This window comes from Rhinoraja longicauda, chromosome 2 (assembly GCF_053455715.1).
Source record: "Rhinoraja longicauda isolate Sanriku21f chromosome 2, sRhiLon1.1, whole genome shotgun sequence".
NCBI lineage: Eukaryota > Metazoa > Chordata > Chondrichthyes > Rajiformes > Arhynchobatidae > Rhinoraja > Rhinoraja longicauda.
Window position 1 is genome coordinate 891,661 of NC_135954.1, and position 25,793 is coordinate 917,453.

The 25,793-nt window shown below is 51.5% G+C and overlaps 1 protein-coding gene across 1 annotated transcript in view; it reads left to right on the plus strand.

The window, feature by feature from the left end:
- The window catches only part of LOC144610980 (uncharacterized), a 142,008-nt gene that overhangs the window by 93,430 nt on the left and 22,785 nt on the right, over positions 1 to 25,793 (plus strand). Inside the window, exon 7 of the mRNA XM_078430044.1 lies at positions 8,205 to 8,285. Coding sequence (XP_078286170.1) covers positions 8,205 to 8,285 — 81 coding nt within the window. The remainder of the gene's footprint in view (positions 1 to 8,204; positions 8,286 to 25,793) is intronic.

The following is a 25,793-nucleotide window of genomic DNA, read 5'->3' on the forward strand; positions in this document are numbered from 1 at the left end:
CCCTCTGGCCAGCCTGTACCGGGCAGTACCCACCCACCCTCTGGCCAGCCTGTACTGGGCAGTACCCACCCACCCTCTGGCCAGCCTGTACCGGGCAGAACCCACCCACCCTCTGGCCAGCCTGTACTGGGCAGTACCCACCCACCCTCTGGCCAGCCTGTACCGGGCAGAACCCACCCACCCTCTGGCCAGCCTGTACTGGGCAGTACCCACCCACCCTCTGGCCAGCCTGTACCGGGCAGAACCCACCCAGCCTCTGGCCAGCCTGTACTGGGCAGTACCCACCCACCCTCTGGCCAGCCTGTACCGGGCAGAACCCACCCAGCCTCTGGCCAGCCTGGCTCCAGCACGTCTGGGTGGCTGTATTGGTTTTGGAGCCAATTGATTGGGGCTAGTCCATTGCTTTCTTCAGAAAGCCCCAGACTAGCACCCAGAGAGTTGTGAATCTGTGGAATTCTCTGCCACAGAAGGCAGTGGAGACCAATTCACTGGATGCTTTCAAGAGAGAGTTAGATGTAGCGCTTAGGGGTAATGGAATCAAGGGATATGGGGAGAAAGCAGGAACGGGGTACTGATTGTGGATGATCAGCCATGATCATATTGAATGATGGTGCTGGCTCAAAGGGCCGAATGGCCTCCTCCTGCACGTATTTTCTGTTTCTTCTATGTATTAGTGGTGCAAATACTGAGCCTTCATTTCCTGCTCACACACTGCAATCTCCACAGATGCTGCCTGACCCGCTGAGTTACTCCAGCACTCTGTGAAACGTCACCTATCCATGTTCTCCACAGATGCTGCCTGACCCACTGAGTTACTCCAGCATTTTGTGTCTACCTTCACCAACAGCTTCTCCTGGACCACCTACATTGAAGCAACGACCAAGATAAATGACTTAGGAAGTTCGGCATGTCCCCTACAACTCTCACCACCTACTGCAGATGTACCGTAAAATGCACTTTATCAGGATGCATCACAGCTTGGTTTGGGAACAGCTCTATCCAAGACCACAAGAAATTGCAGCAAAATTGCAAACCATCAAACAAACCACCTCTAACAAAGGTGTCGACCCAAAACGCCACCCATTCCTTCTCTCCAGAGATGCTGCCTGTCCCGCTGAGTTACTCCAGCATTTTGTGTCTATCTTCTCTTCCACTGACTCCATCTACACCTCACGCTGCCTCAGCAAGGCCAGCAGCATCATCAAGGACCAGTCTCACCCCGGCCACTCCCTCTTCTCCCCTCTCCCATCAGGCAAGAGGTACAGAAGTGTGAAAACGCACACCTCCAGAACTGTGTGCAGTTTTGGTCTCCAAATTTGAGGAAGGATATTCTTGCTATTGAGGGCGTGCAGCGTAGGTAACTAGGTTAATTCCTGGAATGGCGGGACTGTCATATGTTGAAAGGCTGGAGCGACTAGGCTTGTATACACTGGAATTTAGAAGAATGAGAGGAGATCTTATCGAAACGTATAAGATTATTAGGGGGTTGGACACGTTAGAGGCAGGAAACATGTTCCCAATGTTGGGGGAGTCCAGAACAAGGGGCCACAGTTTAAGAATAAGGGGTAGGCCATTTAGAACTGAGATGAGGAATAACTTTTTCAGTCAGAGAGTTGTGAATCTGTGGAATTCTCTGCCTCAGAAGGCAGTGGAGGCCAATTCTCTGAATGCATTCAAGAGAGAGCTAGATAGAGCTCTTAAGGATAGCGGAGTCAGGGGGTATGGGGAGAAGGCAGGAACGGGGTACTGATTGAGAATGATCAGCCATGATCACATTGAATGGCGGTGCTGGCTCGAAGGGCTAAATGGCCTCCTCCTGCACCTATTGTCTATTGTCTATTCAGGGACAGTTTCTTCCCGGCTGTTATCAGGCAACTGAACCATCCTACCACAACCAGAGAGCAGTGCTGAACTACTATCTACTACCTCATTGGTGACCCTCAGACTATCCTTGATTGGACTTTGATAGCTTTACCTTGTCTCATGTAAACACAAACACATGCTGTTCATGTCCAATATTTAGTAAGTGTTCCTGACTCACACGGGCGATAATCTGATGTTATAAATCATGTCGGTGGTGATGACTCAAGGAATCGGAGACCAAAGTGCAAGTGTGTGAGTGTGCTGGAGAGCACCTCCACTCCTCCAGCACCTCGACACAGTGTTCTCCAAAACAATACTTTGGCACTATACCTCAGTACACGCAACATAATATACCAACAATACATTCATCACATTGTTTACTGGAGGGGCACATGCTACTGCAGGTGCTGGGATTCAAAAAACACAGAGTGCTGGAGTAACTCAGCGGGTCAGGCAGCATCTCTGGAGAACATGGATAGGTGAGGAAAAACTTTTTCACTCAGAGAGTTGTGAATCTGTGGAATTCTCTGCCTCAGAAGGCAGTGGAGGCCAATTCACTGGATGCTTTCAAGAGACAGTTAGATAGAGCTCTTAAAGATAGCGGTGTCAAGGGATATGGGGAGAGGGCAGGAACGGGGTACTGATTGTGAATGATCAGCCATGATCACAGTGAATGGCGGTGCTGGCTCGAAGGGCCGATTGGCCTCCTCCTGCACCTATTGTCTATCTCGGTGAAACGTTGGTCCTCTGTGTGGGAGGTGTGTTTAACCTGCCAGAGGAGGTGGTGCCAGAGACTAAAGCACGACCCTGATGCTCCAGATACAGGAGAGAATGGGGAAGTGAAACCCAGGGCAAGAAGCCACAGCTTCCTCCCTGTCCCCACCACAAACCTGCCGGAGCATCGCCCACTAACAACACACCTTTGTGTTAAAGGTAGACACAGAGTGCTGGAGTAACTCAGCGGGTCAGGCAGCATCTGTGGAGAACATGGATAGGTGACGTTTCACAGAGTGCTGGAGTAACTCAGCGGGTCAGGCAGCATCTGTGGAGAACATGGATAGGTTACGGTTTGGGTCGAGACCCTTCAGACAGTGTGTACCTAGTCTAGAAGGGTCACGACTTGAAACGTCACCTATTTCTTTTCTCCAGAGATGCTATCCGACCCGCTGAGTTATTCCAGCCTTTTGTGTCTAACTTTGGTTTAAACCAGCATCTGCAGTTCCTTCCCACATACCTTTGTCTTCTGAGAGTCTGAGACATTCAGTGTGGAAACAGGCCCTTCGTCCAACTCGCCCACACCGACCAACATGTCCCAGCTGCACTGGTCCCACCTGCCTGTGTTTGGTCCATATCCTTCCAAACCTGTCCTATCCATGTACCTGTCTAACTGTTTCTTAAACATTGGGATAGTCCCAGCCTCAACTACCTCCTCTGGCAGCTCGTTCCATACACCCACCACTCACTGTGTGTAAAGGTTACCCCTCGGATTCCTGTGAATCTGTGGGATTCTTTGCCACAGACAGCTGTGGCGGCCAAGTCAGTGGATATATTTAAGGCAGAGATAGATAGATTGTTGATTAGTGCGGGTGTCAGGGGTTATGGGGAGAAGGCAGGAGAATGGGGTTAGGAGGGAGAGATAGATCAGCCATGATTGAATGGCGGAGTAGACTTGATGGGCCGAATGGCCTAATTCTGCACCTATCACTTATGAACTATGAAATCTTTCCCCCCTCACCTTGAACCTATGTCCTCTGGTCCTCGATTCCCCTATTCTGGGCTAGAGACTCTGTGCATCTACCCGATCAATTTTTTTGATGATTTTGTACCCCTCGATACGATCTCCCCTCATCCTCCTTTGTCCACCTGTGTGAGATGGTATCTCGGGCAGCTACAGAACGTTGCAGAGGGTTTGCATGTAGGGTTGTGCTGTGGATATTTGTGATATTACTGTTGTGGGCATTACTGAGCCAACTTCCTTGTGCAGCCGTGATGTTACTCCTCCCCCGCCTCTGGCCGCCTCTGGCGACCCAGAGTGAAACATAGAAACAAAGAAACATAGAAAATAGGTGCAGGGGGAGGCCATTCTGGCCTTCGAGCCAGCACTGTCATTCATTGTGATCATTGTTGATCATTCACAACCCGTGCCTGCCTTCTCCCCATATCCCTTGATTCCGCTAGCCCCTAGAGCTCTATCTAACTCTCTTAAATTCATCCAGTGAATTGGCCTCCACTGCCCTCTGTGGCAGAGAATTCCACAAATTCACAACTCTCTGCGTGAAAAAGTTTCTTCTCATCTCAGTTTTAAATGGCCTCCCCTTTATTCTTAGACTGTGGCCCCTGGTTCTGGACTCCCCCAACATTGGGAACATTTTTCCTGCATCTAGATTGTCCAATTTTATGTCTCTATAAGATCCCCTCTCATCCTTCTAAACTCCAGTGAATACAAGCCCAGCCTTTCCAATCTTTCCTCATATGACAGTCCTGCCATCCCGGAGATTAACCTGGTGAACAAATTCTCAATTGAGTGAATTGAATTGAGTTGAATATTTATATTTTTATTGAATTGATTATGTTTATTGTCACATGTGACAAGTCAAGGTGAAGTTGTTTGCTTGCACACCTTGCCAAGGTATGCAAATAGCTGCCACAGAAAGGGCACTTACAAAGTTACAAATTAACCCCCTCCCAGTTAATTTGAAACGAAACCTATCCACATTCTCCACAGATGCTGCCTGACCCGCTGAGTTACTCCAGCATTCTGTGAAACGTCACCTATCCACGTTCTCCACAGATGCTGCCTGACCCACTGAGTTACTCCAGCACTCTGTGTCTATCTAGGGTTTAAACCAGCATCTGCAGTTCCTTACTGCACCATACAATTATACCAGGTCAATTAATCTACAAACCTGCACGTCTTTGGAGTGTGGGAGGAAACCGGAGCACCCGGAGGAACCCCACGCAGGTCACGGGGAGAAGGTACAAACTCCGTACAGACAGCGCCCGTAGTCGGGATGGAACCCGGGTCTCTGGCGCTGTCGACTTGGTAACATTGAGGTCCATTGTTGGCTCGGGAAGGTGTGATCTCAAGAAGATTATAATGTGGCATTCAGGGCAAGTCCCATTTCCCTCTAAACCCTCCCCATCCAATGATCTGGCCAAATGTCTTTTAACGTTGTAATTGTATCGTTTCTCAACCTTCCTCCAACAGCTCGTTCCAGATAAGGACCACCCTCTGTGTGAAAAGGTTACCGCTCAGATTCCTATTAAATCTTTTCCCCTTCACCTTGAACCTATGTCCTCTGGTCCTCGATTCCCCTACTCTGGGTAAAAGACTCTGTGCATCTACCCGATCTATTCCTCTCATGATTTTGTACACCTCTATAAGATCTCCCCTCAGAGGGCGGCACGGTAGCGCAGCGGTAGAGTTGCTGCCTTACAGCGAATGCAGCGCCGGAGACTCAGGTTCGATCCTGACTACGGGTGCTGCACTGTAAGGAGTTTGTACATTCTCCCCGTGACCTGCGTGGGTTTTCTCCGAGATCTTCGGTTTCCTCCCACACTCCAAAGACGTACAGGAATGTAGGTTAATTGACTGGGTAAATGTAAAAATTGTCCCTAGTGGGTGTAGGATAGTGTTAATAGTGTTAGTGTGCGGGGATCACTGGGCGGCGCGGACTTGGTGGGCCGAAAAGGCCTGTTTCCGCGCTGTATATATATGATATGATATGATATGATCCTCCTGCGCTCCATGGAATAGAGACCCAGCCTACTCAACCTCTCTCTGTAGCTCACACCCTCTAGTCCTGGCAACATCCTCGTCAATCTTCTCTGCACCCTTTCCAGCTTGACAACATTGTTGACTGTTTGAACCAGAGGCATTTTGTTTACACTCCAGTAAATAAATCACCAAGTCATGATTTTATTACGAGGATTCATTTCCAAGAATACTCGACAAATGATTCATTTTGTTTGGTTTGCTTTAAAGCATTCCAATAAGTTGAACGCATGATTCAGCTCCTGGGACCTGGACTGTGAACGGGAAAACTCCCTAGTGGCAACACACTTAGACCGCGTGGTGAAGAGGGCGTGCGTACGCCTGCCTTCATTGGTCACAGCATAGACCGAGCGGTGAAGAGGGCGCATGTACGCCTGCCTTCATCAGTCACGGCATAGACCGAGCGGTGAAGAGGGCGCACGTACGCCTGCCTTCATCGGTCATGGCATAGACCGCGCGGTGTAGAGGGCGCGCGTACGCCTGCCTTCATCGGTCACGGCATTAAGTACAAGAGTCAGGAAGTCACAATGCAGCTCTACAGGACTTTGGTCAGGCTGCATGTGGAGTATTGGGTGCAGTTCTGGTCGCCCCCATTACAGGAAGGATGTGGGGGCTTTGGAGAGGGGGTTTACCAGAACGCTGCCTGGATTAGAGGGTTCCAGCTACAGGGAGAGGGTGGACAGACTGGGATTGTTTTCTCTGGAGCATCAGAGGTTGAGTGGAGACCTGGTAGAAGTGTGTAAAATGATGAGAGGCATAGATAGGGTAGACAGTCAGAACCTTTCCCCCAGGGTGGAGATGTCCAACACTAGAGGGTGTAGCTGTGGGGTGAGAGGGGCAAAGTTTACAGGAGGTGTGTGGGGCAAGTGTTTTACACAGAGGGGGGTGGAGGCCTGGAACGTGCTGCCAGGGGTGGGGGTGGAGGCAGATACCATAGTGGTGTTTTAGAGGCTTTTGGACAGGCACATGGATACGCAGGGAATGGAGGGATATGGATCACGTGCAGGGAGAGGAGATTGGTCTTGGCATCATGTACAGCACGGACATTGTGGGCCGAAGGGACTGTTCCTGTGCCGTACTGTTCTATGAAGATGCTGGTTTACACCGAAGATAGACACAAAATGCTGGAGAAATAGTAATAGGCGAGAAATAGTTTTGGGTAGACTGATGGGACTAAAGGCTGATAAATCCCCAGGGCCTGATGGTCTGCATCCCAGGGTACTTAAGGAGGTGGCTCTAGAAATTGTGGACGCATTGGTGATCATTTTCCAATGTTCTATAGATTCAGGATCAGTTCCTGTGGATTGGAGGATAGTTAATGTTATCCCACTTTTCAAGAAAGGAGCGAGAGAGAAAACGGGAAATTACACAGACCAGTTAGCCGGACATCGGTGGTGGGGAAGATGCTGTAGTGAACTGTGAAGAGGATGTTAGGAGGTTGCAGGGTGACTTGGACAGGTTGAATGAGTGGGCAGATGCGTGGCAGATGCAGTATAATATAGATAAATGTGAGGTTATCCACTTTGGCGGCAAAAACAACGAGGCAGATTATTATCTCAATGGTGTCAGATTAGGAAAAAGGGAAGTGCAGCGAGACCTGTGAGTCCTTGTGCACCAGTCACTGAAGGTAAGCTTGCAGGTACAGCAGGCAGTGAAGAAAGCTAACGGTATGTTGGCCTTCATGATGAGAGGATTTGAGTAGAGGAGTAAAGAGGTCCTACAGTTGTACAGAGCCCTGGTGAGACAACACCTGGAGTATTGTGTGCAGTTTTGGTTTCCTAAATTGAGGTAGGACATCCTTGCTATTGAGACAGTGCAGCGTAGGTTCATGAGATTAATCCCCGGGATGGCGGGACTGTCATATGAGGAAAGGTTGGAAAAACTGGGTTTGTATTCACTGGAATTTAGAAGGATGAGAGGGGATCTTAGTGAAACATAGAAAATTATAAAAGGACTGGACAAGCTAGATGCAGGAAAAATGTTCCCAATGCTGGGGGAGTCCAGAACCAGTGGCCACAGTCTAAGAATAAAGGGGAGGCCATTTAAAACTGAGGTGAGAAGAAACTTTTTCACCCAGAGAGTTGTGAATTTGTGGAATTCTCTGCCACAGAAGGCAATAGAGGCAAATTCACTGGATGAATTTAAAAGGGAGTTAGATAGAGTTCTTGGGGCTAGCAGAATCAAGGGATATGGGGAGAAGGCAGGCACGGGTTACTGATTGTGGATGATTAGCCATGATCACAATGAATGGTGGTGCTGGCTCGAAGGGCCAAATGGTCTCCTCCTGCACCTATTTTCTATGTTTCTAACTCAGCGGGTCAGGCAGCATCTGTGGAGAACATGGATAGGTGACGTTTCACAGAGTGCTGGAGTAACTCAGCGGGTCAGGCAGCATCTCTGGAGAGAAGGAATGGGTGACGTTTCGGGTCGAGACCCTTCTTCAGACTGATGTCAGGGGGGGGGGGGGGGCAAAGGAAGCTCCTTTGAAATAAATACCTTTGTTATCTAGGGGAAGGTGACTAATGTGTGGTGTGTGCTACACTAATGATACTGCTCTCTCCCACAGTGCTGTGTGCTGAGCGAGTGGGTCAGATGACGAAAACCTACAATGACATCGACGCTGTCACACGTCTACTGGAGGAGGCAAGTGGCTTATTTACAACAACCGTCATGGAGTTACACCAGCTTACTGTCACGTTATAGAATCACACAGTGTGGAAACACCAATGTACCCACACCGACCAACATGCCCCATCTACACTAGACAGACAGTGTGGAAACACCAATATACCCACACTGACCAACATGCCCCATCTACACTAGACACACAGTGGAAACACCAATATACCCACACCGACCAACATGCCCCATCTACACTAGACACACAGTGTGGAAACACCAATATACCCACACCGACCAACATGCCCCATCTACACCAGACAGACAGTGTGGAAACACCAATATACCCACACTGACCAACATGCCCCATCTACACTAGACACACAGTGGAAACACCAATATACCCACACTGACCAACATGCCCCATCTACACTAGACACACAGTGGAAACACCAATATACCCACACCGACCAACATGCCCCATCTACACTAGACACACAGTGTGGAAACACCAATATACCCACACCGACCAACATGCCCCATCTACACCAGACAGACAGTGTGGAAACACCAATATACCCACACTGACCAACATGCCCCATCTACACTAGACACACAGTGGAAACACCAATATACCCACACTGACCAACATGCCCCATCTACACTAGACACACAGTGTGGAAACACCAATATACCCACACTGACCAACATGCCCCATCTACACTAGACACAGTGTGGAAACACCAATATACCCACACTGACCAACATGCCCCATCTACACTAGACACAGTGTGGAAACACCAATATACCCACACTGACCAACATGCCCCATCTACACTAGACACAGTGTGGAAACACCAATATACCCACACTGACCAACATGCCCCATCTACACTAGACACAGTGTGGAAACACCAATATACCCACACTGACCAACATGCCCCATCTACACTAGACACACAGTGGAAACACCAATATACCCACACTGACCAACATGCCCCATCTACACTAGACACACAGTGGAAACACCAATATACCCACACTGACCAACATGCCCCATCTACACTAGACACAGTGTGGAAACACCAATATACCCACACCGACCAACATGCCCCATCTACACTAGACACACAGTGGAAACACCAATATACCCACACCGACCAACATGCCCCATCTACACCAGACAGACAGTGTGGAAACACCAATATACCCACACTGACCAACATGCCCCATCTACACTAGACACACAGTGGAAACACCAATATACCCACACTGACCAACATGCCCCATCTACACCAGACAGACAGTGGAAACACCAATATACCCACACTGACCAACATGCCCCATCTACACTAGACACACAGTGTGGAAACACCAATATACCCACACTGACCAACATGCCCCATCTACACTAGACACACAGTGTGGAAACACCAATATACCCACACTGACCAACATGCCCCATCTACACTAGACACAGTGTGGAAACACCAATATACCCACACTGACCAACATGCCCCATCTACACTAGACACAGTGTGGAAACACCAATATACCCACACTGACCAACATGCCCCATCTACACTAGACACAGTGTGGAAACACCAATGTACCCACACTGACCAACATGTGGGACTAATTGTAGACTTTCGAAGAGCTCCCCCTCCCCTCCCCCCACTCATCATCAACACCATAGTCACATCTGTGGAGTCATTTAAGTTCCTTGGAACCATCATCTCCAGGGACCTTAAATGGGGGCCCACCATCGACCCCACAGTCAAAAAGGTCCAACGGAGGATGTACTTCCTGCGGCAACTGAGGAAACACAATCTGCCACAGGCAATAATAATAATAATAATAATGCATTACATTTATATAGCGCTTTTCAAACACTCAAAGACGCTTTACAGGGATTTCTAGAACATAGAGAAGTGAATATAGATAAATAAGTAAACGAGCAGAAAAAGGAGACCGAAGGTGAGGTGACCTTCAGTGGTTGAAGGCAGTGCTGAACAGGTGAGACTTCAGTGATGTTTTGAATGTGGTGAGTGAGGAGGAGTCTCTGACGGTTTGGGGTAGTGAGTTCCATACTGCTATCATTGAGTCCGTTCTCACCTTCTCCATCATGGTCTGGTTTGGCTCAGCCACCAAGCACCACATCCGGAGGCTGCAACGGATCGTTCGCACAGCTGAGAAGGTTGTTGGCTGCAACCTTCCCCCCATTGACCAACTGTACACTGCAAGGGCCAGGAAGCGAGCGGGCAAGAGAGAGCTGGATAGAGCTCTTAAGGATAGCGGAGTGAGGGGGTATGGGGAGAAGGCAGGAACGGGGTACTGATTGAGAGTGATCAGCCATGATCGCATTGAATGGCGGTGCTGGCTCGAAGGGCTGAATGGCCTACTCCTGCACCTATTGTCTATTGTCTATTGTCTATTGTCATCTCTGACCCCTCTCACCCTGGCCACAAACTCTTTGAAGCACTTCCCTCTACAATAGACACAGTGTGGAAATACCAATGTACCCACACCGACCAACATGCCCCAACATGCCCCATCTACACTACAGTCATACAGCATGGAAACAGGCCCTTCAGCCAACATGTCCACACCAGCCAAGATGTCCCAGCTACACCAGTGAAATTGTTATTCAGTGTGGAAACAGGCCTTACAGCCCAACCTGCCCACACCGACCAACATGTCTCATCTACACTAGTCCCACCTGCCTGCGTTTGACCCATATCCCTCTAAACCTGTTGTATCATGTCCATACGTCATAGGCACAGAATTAGGCCATTCAGCCCACCAAGTCCACTCCACCATTCATTCATGTCTGATCTATCTTTCCCTCTCAGCCCCATTCTCCAGCCTTCTCCCTGCGATCGTTTACACAAATCAACAATCTGTCAAATCTCTTCTTTACATCCCACTACTCTCCTTGTACCTGTCCAAAGTGACTAGTGGGGTACCACAAGTCCCGGTGACTAGTGGGGTTCAGCAAGGCCCAGTGACTAGTGGGGTACCACAAGTCCCGGTGACTAGTGGGGTTCAGCAAGGCCCAGTGACCAGTGGGGTTCAGCAAGGCCCAGTGACCAGTGGGGTTCAGCAAGGCCCAGTGACCAGTGGGGTTCAGCAAGGCCCAGTGACCAGTGGGGTTCAGCAAGGCCCAGTGACTAGTGGGGTACCGCAAGGCCCAGTGACCAGTGGGGTTCAGCAAGGCCCAGTGACTAGTGGGGTACCGCAAGGCCCAGTGACCAGTGGGGTTCAGCAAGGCCCAGTGACTAGTGGGGTACCGCAAGGCCCAGTGACCAGTGGGGTTCAGCAAGGCCCAGTGACCAGTGGGGTACCGCAAGGCCCAGTGACCAGTGGGGTTCAGCAAGGCCCAGTGACCAGTGGGGTTCAGCAAGGCCCAGTGACCAGTGGGGTTCAGCAAGGCCCAGTGACTAGTGGGGTTCAGCAAGGCCCAGTGACCAGTGGGGTTCAGCAAGGCCCAGTGACTAGTGGGGTTCAGCAAGGCCCAGTGACTAGTGGGGTACCGCAAGTCCCGGTGACTAGTGGGGTTCAGCAAGGCCCAGTGACTAGTGGGGTTCAGCAAGGCCCAGTGACTAGTGGGGTTCAGCAAGGCCCAGTGACTAGTGGGGTTCAGCAAGGCCCAGTGACTAGTGGGGTACCGCAAGGCCCAGTGACTAGTGGGGTACCGCAAGGCCCAGTGACTAGTGGGGTTCAGCAAGGCCCAGTGACCAGTGGGGTTCAGCAAGGCCCAGTGACCAGTGGGGTTCAGCAAGGCCCAGTGACTAGTGGGGTTCAGCAAGGCCCAGTGACCAGTGGGGTTCAGCAAGGCCCAGTGACTAGTGGGGTACCGCAAGGCCCAGTGACCAGTGGGGTTCAGCAAGGCCCAGTGACTAGTGGGGTACCGCAAGGCCCAGTGACCAGTGGGGTTCAGCAAGGCCCAGTGACTAGTGGGGTACCGCAAGGCCCAGTGACCAGTGGGGTTCAGCAAGGCCCAGTGACCAGTGGGGTACCGCAAGGCCCAGTGACCAGTGGGGTTCAGCAAGGCCCAGTGACCAGTGGGGTTCAGCAAGGCCCAGTGACCAGTGGGGTTCAGCAAGGCCCAGTGACCAGTGGGGTACCGCAAGGCCCAGTGACCAGTGGGGTTCAGCAAGGCCCAGTGACCAGTGGGGTTCAGCAAGGCCCAGTGACCAGTGGGGTTCAGCAAGGCCCAGTGACCAGTGGGGTTCAGCAAGGCCCAGTGACCAGTGGGGTTCAGCAAGGCCCAGTGACCAGTGGGGTTCAGCAAGGCCCAGTGACTAGTGGGGTTCAGCAAGGCCCAGTGACTAGTGGGGTTCAGCAAGGCCCAGTGACTAGTGGGGTACCGCAAGGCCCAGTGACAAGTGGGGTACCGCAAGGCCCAGTGACTAGTGGGGTTCAGCAAGGCCCAGTGACCAGTGGGGTTCAGCAAGGCCCAGTGACCAGTGGGGTTCAGCAAGGCCCAGTGACTAGTGGGGTTCAGCAAGGCCCAGTGACCAGTGGGGTTCAGCAAGGCCCAGTGACTAGTGGGGTACCGCAAGGCCCAGTGACCAGTGGGGTTCAGCAAGGCCCAGTGACTAGTGGGGTACCGCAAGGCCCAGTGACCAGTGGGGTTCAGCAAGGCCCAGTGACTAGTGGGGTACCGCAAGGCCCAGTGACCAGTGGGGTTCAGCAAGGCCCAGTGACCAGTGGGGTACCGCAAGGCCCAGTGACTAGTGGGGTTCAGCAAGGCCCAGTGACCAGTGGGGTTCAGCAAGGCCCAGTGACCAGTGGGGTACCGCAAGGCCCAGTGACCAGTGGGGTTCAGCAAGGCCCAGTGACCAGTGGGGTTCAGCAAGGCCCAGTGACCAGTGGGGTTCAGCAAGGCCCAGTGACTAGTGGGGTTCAGCAAGGCCCAGTGACCAGTGGGGTTCAGCAAGGCCCAGTGACTAGTGGGGTTCAGCAAGGCCCAGTGACTAGTGGGGTTCAGCAAGGCCCAGTGACTAGTGGGGTTCAGCAAGGCCCAGTGACTAGTGGGGTACCGCAAGGCCCAGTGACTAGTGGGGTACCGCAAGGCCCAGTGACTAGTGGGGTTCAGCAAGGCCCAGTGACCAGTGGGGTTCAGCAAGGCCCAGTGACCAGTGGGGTTCAGCAAGGCCCAGTGACTAGTGGGGTTCAGCAAGGCCCAGTGACCAGTGGGGTTCAGCAAGGCCCAGTGGCTAGTGGGGTACCGCAAGGCCCAGTGACCATTGGGGTTCAGCAAGGCCCAGTGACTAGTGGGGTACCGCAAGGCCCAGTGACCAGTGGGGTTCAGCAAGGCCCAGTGACTAGTGGGGTACCGCAAGGCCCAGTGACCAGTGGGGTTCAGCAAGGCCCAGTGACCAGTGGGGTACCGCAAGGCCCAGTGACCAGTGGGGTTCAGCAAGGCCCAGTGACCAGTGGGGTTCAGCAAGGCCCAGTGACCAGTGGGGTTCAGCAAGGCCCAGTGACCAGTGGGGTACCGCAAGGCCCAGTGACCAGTGGGGTTCAGCAAGGCCCAGTGACCAGTGGGGTTCAGCAAGGCCCAGTGACTAGTGGGGTTCAGCAAGGCCCAGTGACCAGTGGGGTTCAGCAAGGCCCAGTGACTAGTGGGGTTCAGCAAGGCCCAGTGACTAGTGGGGTACCGCAAGTCCCGGTGACTAGTGGGGTTCAGGAAGGCCCAGTGACTAGTGGGGTTCAGCAAGGCCCAGTGACTAGTGGGGTTCAGCAAGGCCCAGTGACTAGTGGGGTACCGCAAGGCCCAGTGACTAGTGGGATACCGCAAGGCCCAGTGACTAGTGGGGTTCAGCAAGGCCCAGTGACCAGTGGGGTTCAGCAAGGCCCAGTGACCAGTGGGGTTCAGCAAGGCCCAGTGACTAGTGGGGTTCAGCAAGGCCCAGTGACCAGTGGGGTTCAGCAAGGCCCAGTGACTAGTGGGGTACCGCAAGGCCCAGTGACCAGTGGGGTTCAGCAAGGCCCAGTGACTAGTGGGGTACCGCAAGGCCCAGTGACCAGTGGGGTTCAGCAAGGCCCAGTGACCAGTGGGGTACCGCAAGGCCCAGTGACCAGTGGGGTACAGCAAGGCCCAGTGACCAGTGGGGTACCGCAAGGCCCAGTGACCAGTGGGGTTCAGCAAGGCCCAGTGACCAGTGGGGTTCAGCAAGGCCCAGTGACCAGTGGGGTTCAGCAAGGCCCAGTGACCAGTGGGGTTCAGCAAGGCCCAGTGACCAGTGGGGTTCAGCAAGGCCCAGTGACCAGTGGGGTTCAGCAAGGCCCAGTGACTAGTGGGGTTCAGCAAGGCCCGGTGACTAGTGGGGTACCGCAAGTCCCGGTGACTAGTGGGGTTCAGCAAGGCCCAGTGACTAGTGGGGTTCAGCAAGGCCCAGTGACTAGTGGGGTTCAGCAAGGCCCAGTGACTAGTGGGGTTCAGCAAGGCCCAGTGACTAGTGGGGTACCGCAAGGCCCAGTGACTAGTGGGGTACCGCAAGGCCCAGTGACTAGTGGGGTTCAGCAAGGCCCAGTGACCAGTGGGGTTCAGCAAGGCCCAGTGACCAGTGGGGTTCAGCAAGGCCCAGTGACTAGTGGGGTTCAGCAAGGCCCAGTGACCAGTGGGGTTCAGCAAGGCCCAGTGACTAGTGGGGTACCGCAAGGCCCAGTGACCAGTGGGGTTCAGCAAGGCCCAGTGACTAGTGGGGTACCGCAAGGCCCAGTGACCAGTGGGGTTCAGCAAGGCCCAGTGACTAGTGGGGTACCGCAAGGCCCAGTGACCAATGGGGTTCAGCAAGGCCCAGTGACCAGTGGGGTTCAGCAAGGCCCAGTGACCAGTGGGGTTCAGCAAGGCCCAGTGACTAGTGGGGTTCAGCAAGGCCCGGTGACTAGTGGGGTACCGCAAGGCCCAGTGACTAGTGGGGTTCAGCAAGGCCTAGTGACTAGTGGGGTTCAGCAAGGCCCAGTGACTAGTGGGGTTCAGCAAGGCCCAGTGACTAGTGGGGTTCAGCAAGGCCCAGTGACTAGTGGGGTTCAGCAAGGCCCAGTGACCAGTGGGGTTCAGCAAGGCCCAGTGACCTGTGGGGTACCGCAAGTCCCGGTGGCTAGTGGGGTTCAGCAAGGCCCAGTGACCAGTGGGGTTCAGCAAGGCCCAGTGACCAGTGGGGTACCGCAAGGCCCAGTGACTAGTGGGGTTCAGCAAGGCCCAGTGACTAGAGGGGTTCAGCAAGGCCCAGTGACCAGTGGGGTTCAGCAAGTCCCAGTGACTAGTGGGGTACCGCAAGTCCCGGTGACTATTGGGGTTCAGCAAGGCCCAGTGACCAGTGGGGTACCGCAAGGCCCAGTGACTAGTGGGGTTCAGCAAGGCCCAGTGACTAGTGGGGTTCAGCAAGGCCCAGTGACCAGTGGGGTTCAGCAAGGCCCAGTGACTAGTGGGGTACCGCAAGTCCCGGTGACTAGTGGGGTTCAGCAAGGCCCAGTGACCAGTGGGGTACCGCAAGGCCCAGTGACTAGTGGGGTACCGCAAGTCCCGGTGACTAGTGGGGTACCGCAAGGCCCGGTGACTAGTGGGGTTCAGCAAGGCCCAGTGACCAGTGGGGTTCAGCAAGGCCCAGTGACCAGTGGGGTACCGCAAGGCCCAGTGACTAGTGGGGTACCGCAAGGTCCAGTGACCAGTGGGGTACCGCAAGGCCCAGTGACTGGTGGGGTATAGCAAGGCTCAGTGACCGGTGGGGTACCGCAAGGCCCAGTGACTAGTGGGGTTCAGCAAGGCCCAGTGACCAGTGGGGTACCGCAAGGCCCAGTGACTAGTGGGGTACCGCAAGGCCCAGTGACCAGTGGGGTACCGCAAGGCCCAGTGACTAGTGGGGTACCACAAGGCCCAATGACCAGTGGGGTACCGCAAGGCCCAGTGACTAGTGGGGTATAGCAAGGCCCAGTGGGGTATAGCAAGGCCCAATGACTAGTGGGGTACCGCAAGGCCCAGTGACTAGTGGGGTACCGCAAGGCCCAGTGACTAGTGGGGTATAGCAAGGCCCAGTGACCAGTGGGGTACCGCAAGGCCCAGTGACTAGTGGGGTATAGCAAGGCCCAGTGACCAGTGGGGTACCGCAAGGCCCAGTGACCAGTGAGGTACCGCAAGGCCCAGTGACCAGTGGGGTACCGCAAGGCCCAGTGACCAGTGAGGTACCGCAAGGCCCAGTGACTAGTGGGGTATAGCAAGGCCCAGTGACCAGTGGGGTACCGCAAGGCCCAGTGACCAGTGAGGTACCGCAAGGCCCAGTGACCAGTGGGGTACCGCAAGGCCCAGTGACCAGTGGGGTACCGCAAGGCCCAGTGACCAGTGGGGTACCGCAAGGCCCAGTGACCAGTGGGGTACCGCAAGGCCCAGTGACTAGTGGGGTATAGCAAGGCCCAGTGACCAGTGGGGTACCGCAAGGCCCAGTGACCAGTGAGGTACCGCAAGGCCCAGTGACCAGTGGGGTACCGCAAGGCCCAGTGACCAGTGGGGTATAGCAAGGCCCAGTGACCAGTGGGGTACTGCAAGGCCCAGTGACCAGTGGGGTATAGCAAGGCCCAGTGACCAGTGAGGTACCGCAAGACTCGGTGCTGCTACAAATACATTAATGATTTAGATGAATGGATTAAGTCCAATATCCGCAATGTGGTAGAGGTGAATCGGACAGTGCCCTAGCTTATGGAAGGGCCGTTCACAAGCTGATAACAGAGGGGCAGAAGCTGTTCCTGAGTCTGGTGGTGCGCACTTTCAAGCTTCTGCACCTTCTGCCGGACGGGACCTGGGAGAAGAGGGAATGGCCGACCGGGGTGGGACAGGGACACGTCTTTGATTATGTTGGTTACTTTCCCGAGGCAGAGTGGTGTAGATGGAGTCAATGGTGGGGAGTGTGGTGTGTGTGATGGGCTGGGCTCCATCTACAATGGTGGGGAGTGTGGTGTGTGTGATGGGCTGGGCTCCATCTACAATGGTGGGGAGTGTGGTGTGTGTGATGGGCTGGGCTCCATCTACAATGGTGGGGAGTGTGGTGTGTGTGATGGACTGGGCTCCATCTACAATGGTGGGGAGTGTGGTGTGTGATGGACTGGGCTCCATCTACATCTACAATGGTGGGGAGTGTGGTGTGTGTGATGGGCTGGGCTCCATCTACAATGGTGGGGAGTGTGGTGTGTGTGATGGGCTGGGCTCCATCTACAATGGTGGGGAGTGTGGTGTGTGTGATGGGCTGGGCTCCATCTACATCTACAATGGTGGGGAGTGTGGTGTGTGTGATGGGCTGGGCATGTATCCATGTTCTCCAGAGATGCTGAGTTACTCCACCATTTTGTATCTATCAACCATGAATGGTGGAGTTGAATGGGCTAATTCTGCGAATATGATTTATGAACTTATTAATGTGTGGTGAGTTCCATTCGCACGGCTGTGCCTCCTGACATCACGTAAGTCCGTACTACCCACTGCAAGGTTCTCACGAGGACCACAGAGTCCCACAGCAGGAACACAGGCCCTTCAGCCCACCACCTGCCCCAACGGCCACTCATCCTACATAACCTATCATCAAAGAGAGTTAGATAGAGCTCTAGGGGCTAGTGGAATCAAGGGGTATGGGGAGAAGGCAGGCACGGGTTACTGATTGTGGATGATCAGCCATGATCACAATGAATGGTGGTGTTGGCTCAAAGGGCCGAATGGCCTCCTCCTGCACCTATTTTCTATGTTTCTATAAAGTCATAAGTGATAGGAGCAGAATTAGGCCATTCGGCCCATCAAGTCTACTCCGCCATGGCTGATCTACTGTCCCTCCCAATCCCATTCTCCTGCCTTCTACACCCGCACTAATCAACAATCTATCTTTCTCTGCCGTAAAAATATCCACTGACTTGGCCTCCACAGCCTTCTGTAGCAAAGAATTCCACAGATTCACCACCCTCTGCCTAAAGGAATATCTTCTCATCTCCTTCCTAAAGGAACGTCCTTTAATTCTGAGGCTGTGCCCTCTGGTCCTAGACTCTCCCACTAGTGGAAACATCCTCTCCACATCCACTTTCCATGACTGTATGACTCGGGCACATCACAGAGGTGAGTTGTGTCGGAAGGAAATGCAGATGCTGATTTAAACCGAAGATAACAACATAATGCTGGAGTAACCCAGCGGGTCAGGCAGCATCTGTGGAGAACATGGATAGGTGACGTTTCACAGAGTGCTGGAGTAACTCAGCGGGTCAGGCAGCATCTGTGGAGAACATGGATAGGTGTAATAAGGGGTAGGCCATTTAGAACTGAGATGAGGAAAACCTTTTTCAGTCGGAGAGTTGTAAATCTGTGGAATTCTCTGCCTCAGAAGGCAGTGGAGGCCAATTCTCTGAATGCATTCAAGAGAGAGCTGGATAGAGCTCTTAAGGATAGCGGAGTCAGGGGGTATGGGGAGAAGGCAGGAACGGGGTACTGATTGAGAATGATCAGCCATGATCACAATGAATGGCGGTGCTGGCTCGAAGGGCCGAATGGCCTCCTCCTGCACCTATTGTCTATTGTGACGTTTCACAGTGCTGTTGGTTGAGTGTGTTTGCTGTGTCATGTTCTGGGTAATGAATGACTCATGTAACTGAGGGGGAGGGAGGCATCATGGACCTGTTTGTGTTTGTGGGCCAGTTAGTGATGAAGACAGGGATATAGTGTGCTGGTAACCAAGGAGACACTTTGCATGTGGTGGGACTTTGTCCACCGTCTCGTGCTGGGTGGTGACGGCTCTGCACGGCACCACACACCCACTGTGTGTACACACACGTGTGCGCGGATGTATATATATATATATGTGCGTGTGTGTATATACGTGTGTGTATGTGTATATATACACGTGCGTGTGTATATATATGCGTGTGTATATACGTGTATATGTATGTATATATATATGTGTGTGTGTGTGTGTATATATATATATATATATATATACCTGTGTATACGCATATATATATACCTGTGGGAATGCATATATATATATACCTGTGTGTATGCGCATATATATATATATATATACACTTGTGGGTGTATGTGTGTATATATACGTGTGTGTGTGTGTGTGTGTGTGTATATATATATATAAGATACAAAAATCTGGAGTAACTCAACAGGTCAGATAGCATCTCTGGAGAAAAGGAATGGCTGACATTTTGGGGTGAGACTCTTCATATATATATATATATATATATATACGTGTGTGTGTATATATATATTTATGTGTGTAGATATGTCTGTCTGTCTATCTAAGATCTTGTGTGTGTGTGTGTATATATATATATATATAAGAAAATAACTGCAGATGCTGGTATAAATCGACGGTATTTATTCACAAAGTGCTGGAGTAACTCAGCAGGTCAGGCAGCATCTCGGGAGAGAAGGAATGGGTGACGTTTCGGGTCGAGACCCTTCTTCAGACTGATATATATATATATATATATATATATCTCACAAAATGCTGGAGTAACTCAGCAGGTCAGGCAGCATCTCAGGAGAGAAGGAATGGGTGACATTTCGGGTCAGACTGAAGAAGGGTCTCGACAGTAGCGCAGCGGTAGAGTTGCTGCTTTACAGCGAATGCAGCGCCGGAGACTCAGGTTCGATCCCGACTACGGGTGCTGCACTGTAATGAGTTTGTACGTTCTCCCCGTGACCTGCGTGGGTTTTCTCCGAGATCTTCGGTTTCCTCCCACACTCCAAAGACGTACAGGTATGTAGGTTAATTGGCTGGGTAAATGTAAAAATTGTCCCTAGTGGGTGTAGGATAGTGTTAATGTGCGGGGATCGCTGGGCGGCACGGACTTGGTGGGCCGAAAAGGCCTGTTTCCGGCTGTATATATATGATATGATATGATATGATATATATAAACATAACACAAAAAGTAAGGAAATTTGTGTTTGGTAGATTATTTCTTTGTTGTAACAATGCTTCTTGGCAATAAATCTTATACCGTTGGAAAGCCTGTTTATTTCCCTTTTAAATGGCGCGATACATTTGTGGGATGAGCAGCAGAGCTGAGTATATGGGTTGCGCCCATGAAAAATGTGCCAAATCTTCTCTGCCAATGCCAAACAGCTTATTCTGCTGTTGTTATTGACTCTTGTTTTGAGCTTCTGGTACCCCCAGGTGCTGACAATCAGGTGCCTGATTGGCACCTGATTGGCAGCATCTGTGAGCATGGGCCCTGCTACAGTGGTCAGTAGGTGTCTGCTCCAAGAATCGGCATGCCACGTTTGACTGATCTGGATAGGGCCCGTGCGATAGGGCAACTTCAAGCTGGTGTTCCGCAAAACCAAGTTGCGGCATTATTTGGAGTGAGTCCCAGTACCATCTCCAAAGTGAAGGCCAAGTTCCATATAACGGGGGATGTCAGAGACAGGCCGCGAAGTGGGCGTCCCAAGAAGACGACACCCGAAGAAAGGCGGCACGGTAGCGCAGTGGTAGAGTTGCTGCTTTACAGCGAATGCAGCGCCGGAGACTCAGGTTCGATCCTGACTACGGGTGCTGTACTGTACGGAGTTTGTACATTCTCCCCGTGACCTGCGTGGGTTTTCTCCGAGATCTTCGGTTTCCTCCCACACTCCAAAGACGTACAGGTATGTAGGTTAATTGACTGGGTAAATGTAAAAATTGTCCCTAGTGTGTGTAGGATAGTGTTAATGTGCGGGGATCACTGGGCGGTGCGGACTTGGTGGGCCGAAAAGGCCTGTTTCCGCGCTGTATCTTAAATATGAAAGACCGTTTCCTCACCCTGTCGGCATTTAGGAACCGTAGGCTGTCTTCTACAGATTTGCAGTCAAGGTTTGCAGGACGATATGGCCGACGGCTCTCTGCCCAGACAATTCGGAACAGACTCCCTCACTGGATAAAACGAGTCTTGTCATCATTGGAGGCAATCTCAATGCAGAGAGATATCGAGATGAGATTCTGCAACCAGTGGCAATCCCATATCTCCACAGTCTGGGACCGAACTCTATCCTCCAAGATGACAATGCTCGCCCCCACAGAGCAGGGTTTCTCAGAGACTACCTCCAGAATTTGGGAGTGGAGAGGATGGAATGGCCTGCCAGCAGTCCTGACCTCAACCCCATTGAACACTTGTGGGATCAGCTTGGGCGTGCTGTTCGTGCCAGAGTGACCAACACAACCACGTTGGCTGACTTGCGACAAATGCTGGTTGAAGAATGGGATACCATCCCACAACAGTGTGTGACCAGGCTGGTGACCAGCATGAGGAGGAGGTGCCAGGCTGTTGTGGCTGTGTATGGTTCTTCCACACGCTACTGAGGCTCCTGTTTATTAAATGAATAAATTGTTAAATTGCCAATATGTCTTGTTTCTTCAGACTTCAATCATCCAATCCACCAAACAACACCGAACAAGAGTCGATGGCAGAATAAGCTGTTTGGCATTGGCAGAGAAGATTTGGCAGATTTTTCATGGGCGCAACCCACATACTCAGCTCTGCTGCTCATCCCACAAATGCATGTTCCTTACAAATGTGGCACCATTTAAAAGGGAAATAAACAGGCTTTCCAACGGTATAAGATTTATTGCCAAGAAGCATTGTTACAACAAAGAAATAATCTACCAAACACAAATCTCCTTACTTTTTGTGCTATGTTTATATGTGTGTGTGTGTGTATGTATGTATATCTCTGAGATTTTGACATTTGGTTGTGGACATGTGCACCTGCATCCAAAACAGTAAACCACAGCACCACAATCTTTGTGCCACCTTAATCACCACTCTCCTGGCGACTCTTTATAACAAGTTTCATTTAAATCGGTCTTATATTTTTTAAGTTACAGACATTTTAAAGTTCAAAAAACTCATTTCTAAACACATTTTTTCCAAGGGCTGCTGTGCATCTGGATGCATTCAAGAGAGAGCTAGATAGAGCTCTTCAGGATAGCGGAGTCAGGGGGTATGGGGAGAAGGCAGGAACGGGGTACTGATTGAGAATGATCAGCCATGATCACATTGAATGGCGGTGCTGGCTCGAAGGGCTGAATGGCCTCCTCCTGCACCTATTGTCTATCTGGGAGACATGACAATAAAACATTCTTGACTTGAGCTCTTAAGCATCTTGATCCTATTGAATTTACTTTAGACTTTTAGAAACAGGCCCTTCGGCCCATCGAGTCGGCGTCGACCAATGATCCCTGTACATTAGCACTATCCTACACACACTGGGGACAATTTATACCTTTATAAGATCACCCCTCATCCTCCTGCGCTCCAAGGATTAGAGTCCCAGCCTATTCAACCTCTCCCTGTTGCTCACATCCTCAAGTCCTGGCAACATCCTTGTAAAGTGTGGTTTTTCACAACACTTTTCATGACTTAGGTCGGCACAGTTTCATATTAGGGACAATTTTTACAATTAACCTACAAACCTGCACGTCTTTGGAGTGGGATGAAACCCACGCAAGTGACGGGGAAAACGTACAAACTCCGTACAGACAGCGCCTGTAGTCAGGATGGAACCCGGTCCGGGTCTGTGGCGCTGTGAGGCAGCAGCTCCACCCGCTGCGATACTGTGGGGGCGGTGCGTGTATGGAACCAGCTGCCAGAGGATGTAGGTGAGGCATGTATGGGATTGGGTTAATAACCAGGTTGGATGGAATGCTGTTTTGCATGAGATGCAAACATCAGATAATGCCACACACAGATACCATCAGTTCAAACTCAAGTACGGTAGGTAGAGCAACAGGGCGTCAGAGTTGCTGCCTCACAGCGCCAGAGACCCGGCTTCCATCCTGACTACCGCTGCTGTCTGCAGAGGAAGATGATTGAACTTTATTACCTCCCATCACAGTGAGGAATGTGGAATCCACTGTGGTGGATGTTTACATTACATTTTATTTTATGTGGCGTGTTGCTTTTCTGTATAGTAACTCAAATGTCACTACCTTAATGGGTACATGTCACAATAAATTGGATTTTCAACCTTGACCTGCGTGGGTTTTCACCAGGTGCTCCGGTTTCCTCCCACGCTCCAAAGATAGTGCATATGTTAATTGCCTTCTGTTTAATGGTAACTTGTCCCTAGTGTGTGGGATAGTGCTAGTGTGCAGGGATCGCTGGGCGGCACGGACTAGGTGGGCCGAAGGGCCTGTTTCCACGCTGTATCGCTAACTGCCCTTGTCATTAAAGACTTTGATCTGTGGAATTCATTGCCACAAAGGGCTGTGGAGGCCAAGTCAGTGGATATTTTAAAGTCAGCAGCTCTACCCGCTGCACCACCGTGCCACCCTCACGTGATCGCTGAAGGCAGCGTGCCAACGGTTCTCCAGCACGTGGGCTGGTTTATTGGCATCACGGTCTCGGCAGGTGTGCTGGCAACTACAACCAACCCTGACCTTCAACAGTCTCCAAGGCCAGACTCTGCTTTAAACAAACAAACGGTGGACTATTATTCCACACGTGACAACGCTACACTTTTCATTAGTTTCATCCCAGCAATGAGTGGGTTAATATATGATGCGTTTGTCAGCACTGGGCCTGTACTCGCTGGAGTTTAGAAGGATGAGGGGGGACCTCATTGAAACGCACAGAATAGTGAGCGGCCTGGATAGAGTGGATGTGGAGAGGATGTTTCCACTAGTGGGAGAGTCTAGGACCAGAGGGCACAGCCTCAGCATTAAAGGACGTTCCTTTAGGAAGGAGATGAGGAGGAATTTCTTTAGTCAGAGGGTGGTGAATCTGGAATTCATTGCCACAGACGGCTGTGGAGGCCAAGTCAGTGGATATATTTAAGGCAGAGATAGATTGTTGATTAGTGCGGGGTGTCAGGGGTTATGGGGAGAAGGCAGGAGAATGGGGTTAGGAGGGAGAGATTAGTAATGATTGAATGCGGAGTAGACTCGATGGCCGAATGGCCTAATTCTTTTCCTATCACTTGAACTTGTGAAAGCTAAAGTAAAGCAAAGGGGAAGTTTATGAATACAGAATCGTGTTCTTCAAAAGCGTTCTAATGGCACTTGGACAGGCACATGGATAAGAAAGGTTTAGAGGTATATATGGGCCAAATGAGGCTAGCTTAGATGGGGCATCTAGGTCAGCATAGACCAGTTGGGCTGAAGGGCCTGTTTCGGTGCTGTGTGACGCAGAAGGCGTTGCAGAAATATGTGGATATCCAAACTCACTGGCTGGATTCAAGAGAGAGTTAGATTTAGCTCTTAGGAGTAACGGAATCAAGGGATACAGGGGGGGAAAGCAGGAACAGGGTACTGATTGTGGATGATCAGCCATGATCACATTGATCACATGTCCCTATCAGACTGAATGTCCTTCTCCTGCACTTATTTTCCATGTTTCTGTGTCTCCCTGCTTCTGTATTTCTATGTTCTAAGCACCTCCTGTTAAAGGTTTACAAAGGAAGGGAACAGCTCCATCCAAGACCGCAAGGCCAGCAGCCCAGACCATCACACAAACCAACCTCCCTCCCACTGACTCCATCTACACCTCACGCTGCCTCGGCAAGGCCAGCAGCCCAGCCCATCACACAAACCAACCTCCCTCCCACTGACTCCATCTACACCTCACGCTGCCTCGGCAAGGCCAGCAGCATAATCAAGGACCAGTCTCACCCCGGTCACTCCCTCTCCCCTCTCCCATCAGGCAAGAGGTACAGAAGTGTGAAAACGCACACCTCCAGATTCAGGGACAGTTTCTTCCCGGCTGTTATCAGGCAACTGAACCATCCCACCACAACTAGAGAGCAGTGCTGAACTACTATCTACCTCATGGGTGACCCTCGGACTATCCTTGATGGGACTTTGCTTGCTGAAGCCTGCTCAACCTCTCCATGTAGCTCAGGCCCTCAAGACCCAGCATCAACCTCGCCCACACCGGGCAACATGTCCCAGCTACACTAGTCCCACTTGCCCACGTTTGGCCCATATCCCTCCAAACCTGTCCTATCCATGTACCTGTCTAACTGTTTCTTAAATGTTGGTATAGTCCCAGCCTCAACTACCTCCTCTGGCAGCTCGTTCCATTCACCCACCACCCACTGTGTGTAAATGTTACCCCTCGGATTCCTATTAATCTTTCCCCCTTCACCTTGAACCTGTGTCCTCTGGTCCTCGATTCCCCTACTCTGGGCAAGAGACTCTGTGCATCTACCCGATCTATTCCTCTCTTGCTTTGTATACAAATGTTGGTATTGTTGGAGATGTTAAAACACCAACAAATGCAGCAAAAATATCCCCGATGTTGGGGTAGTCCAGAACCAGGGGTCACAGTTTAAGAATAAGGGGTCGGCCATTTAGGACTGAGATGAGGGAAAAACTTTTTCACCCAGAGAGTTGTGAATCTGTGGAATTCTCTGCCACAGAAGGCAGTGGAAGCCGATTCACTGGATGTTTTCAAGAGAGAGTTAGATTTAGCACTTAGGGCTAACGGAATCAAGGGATATGGGGAGAGAGCAGGAACGGGGTACTGATTGTGGATGATCAGCTGTGATCACAGTGAATGGTGGTGCTGG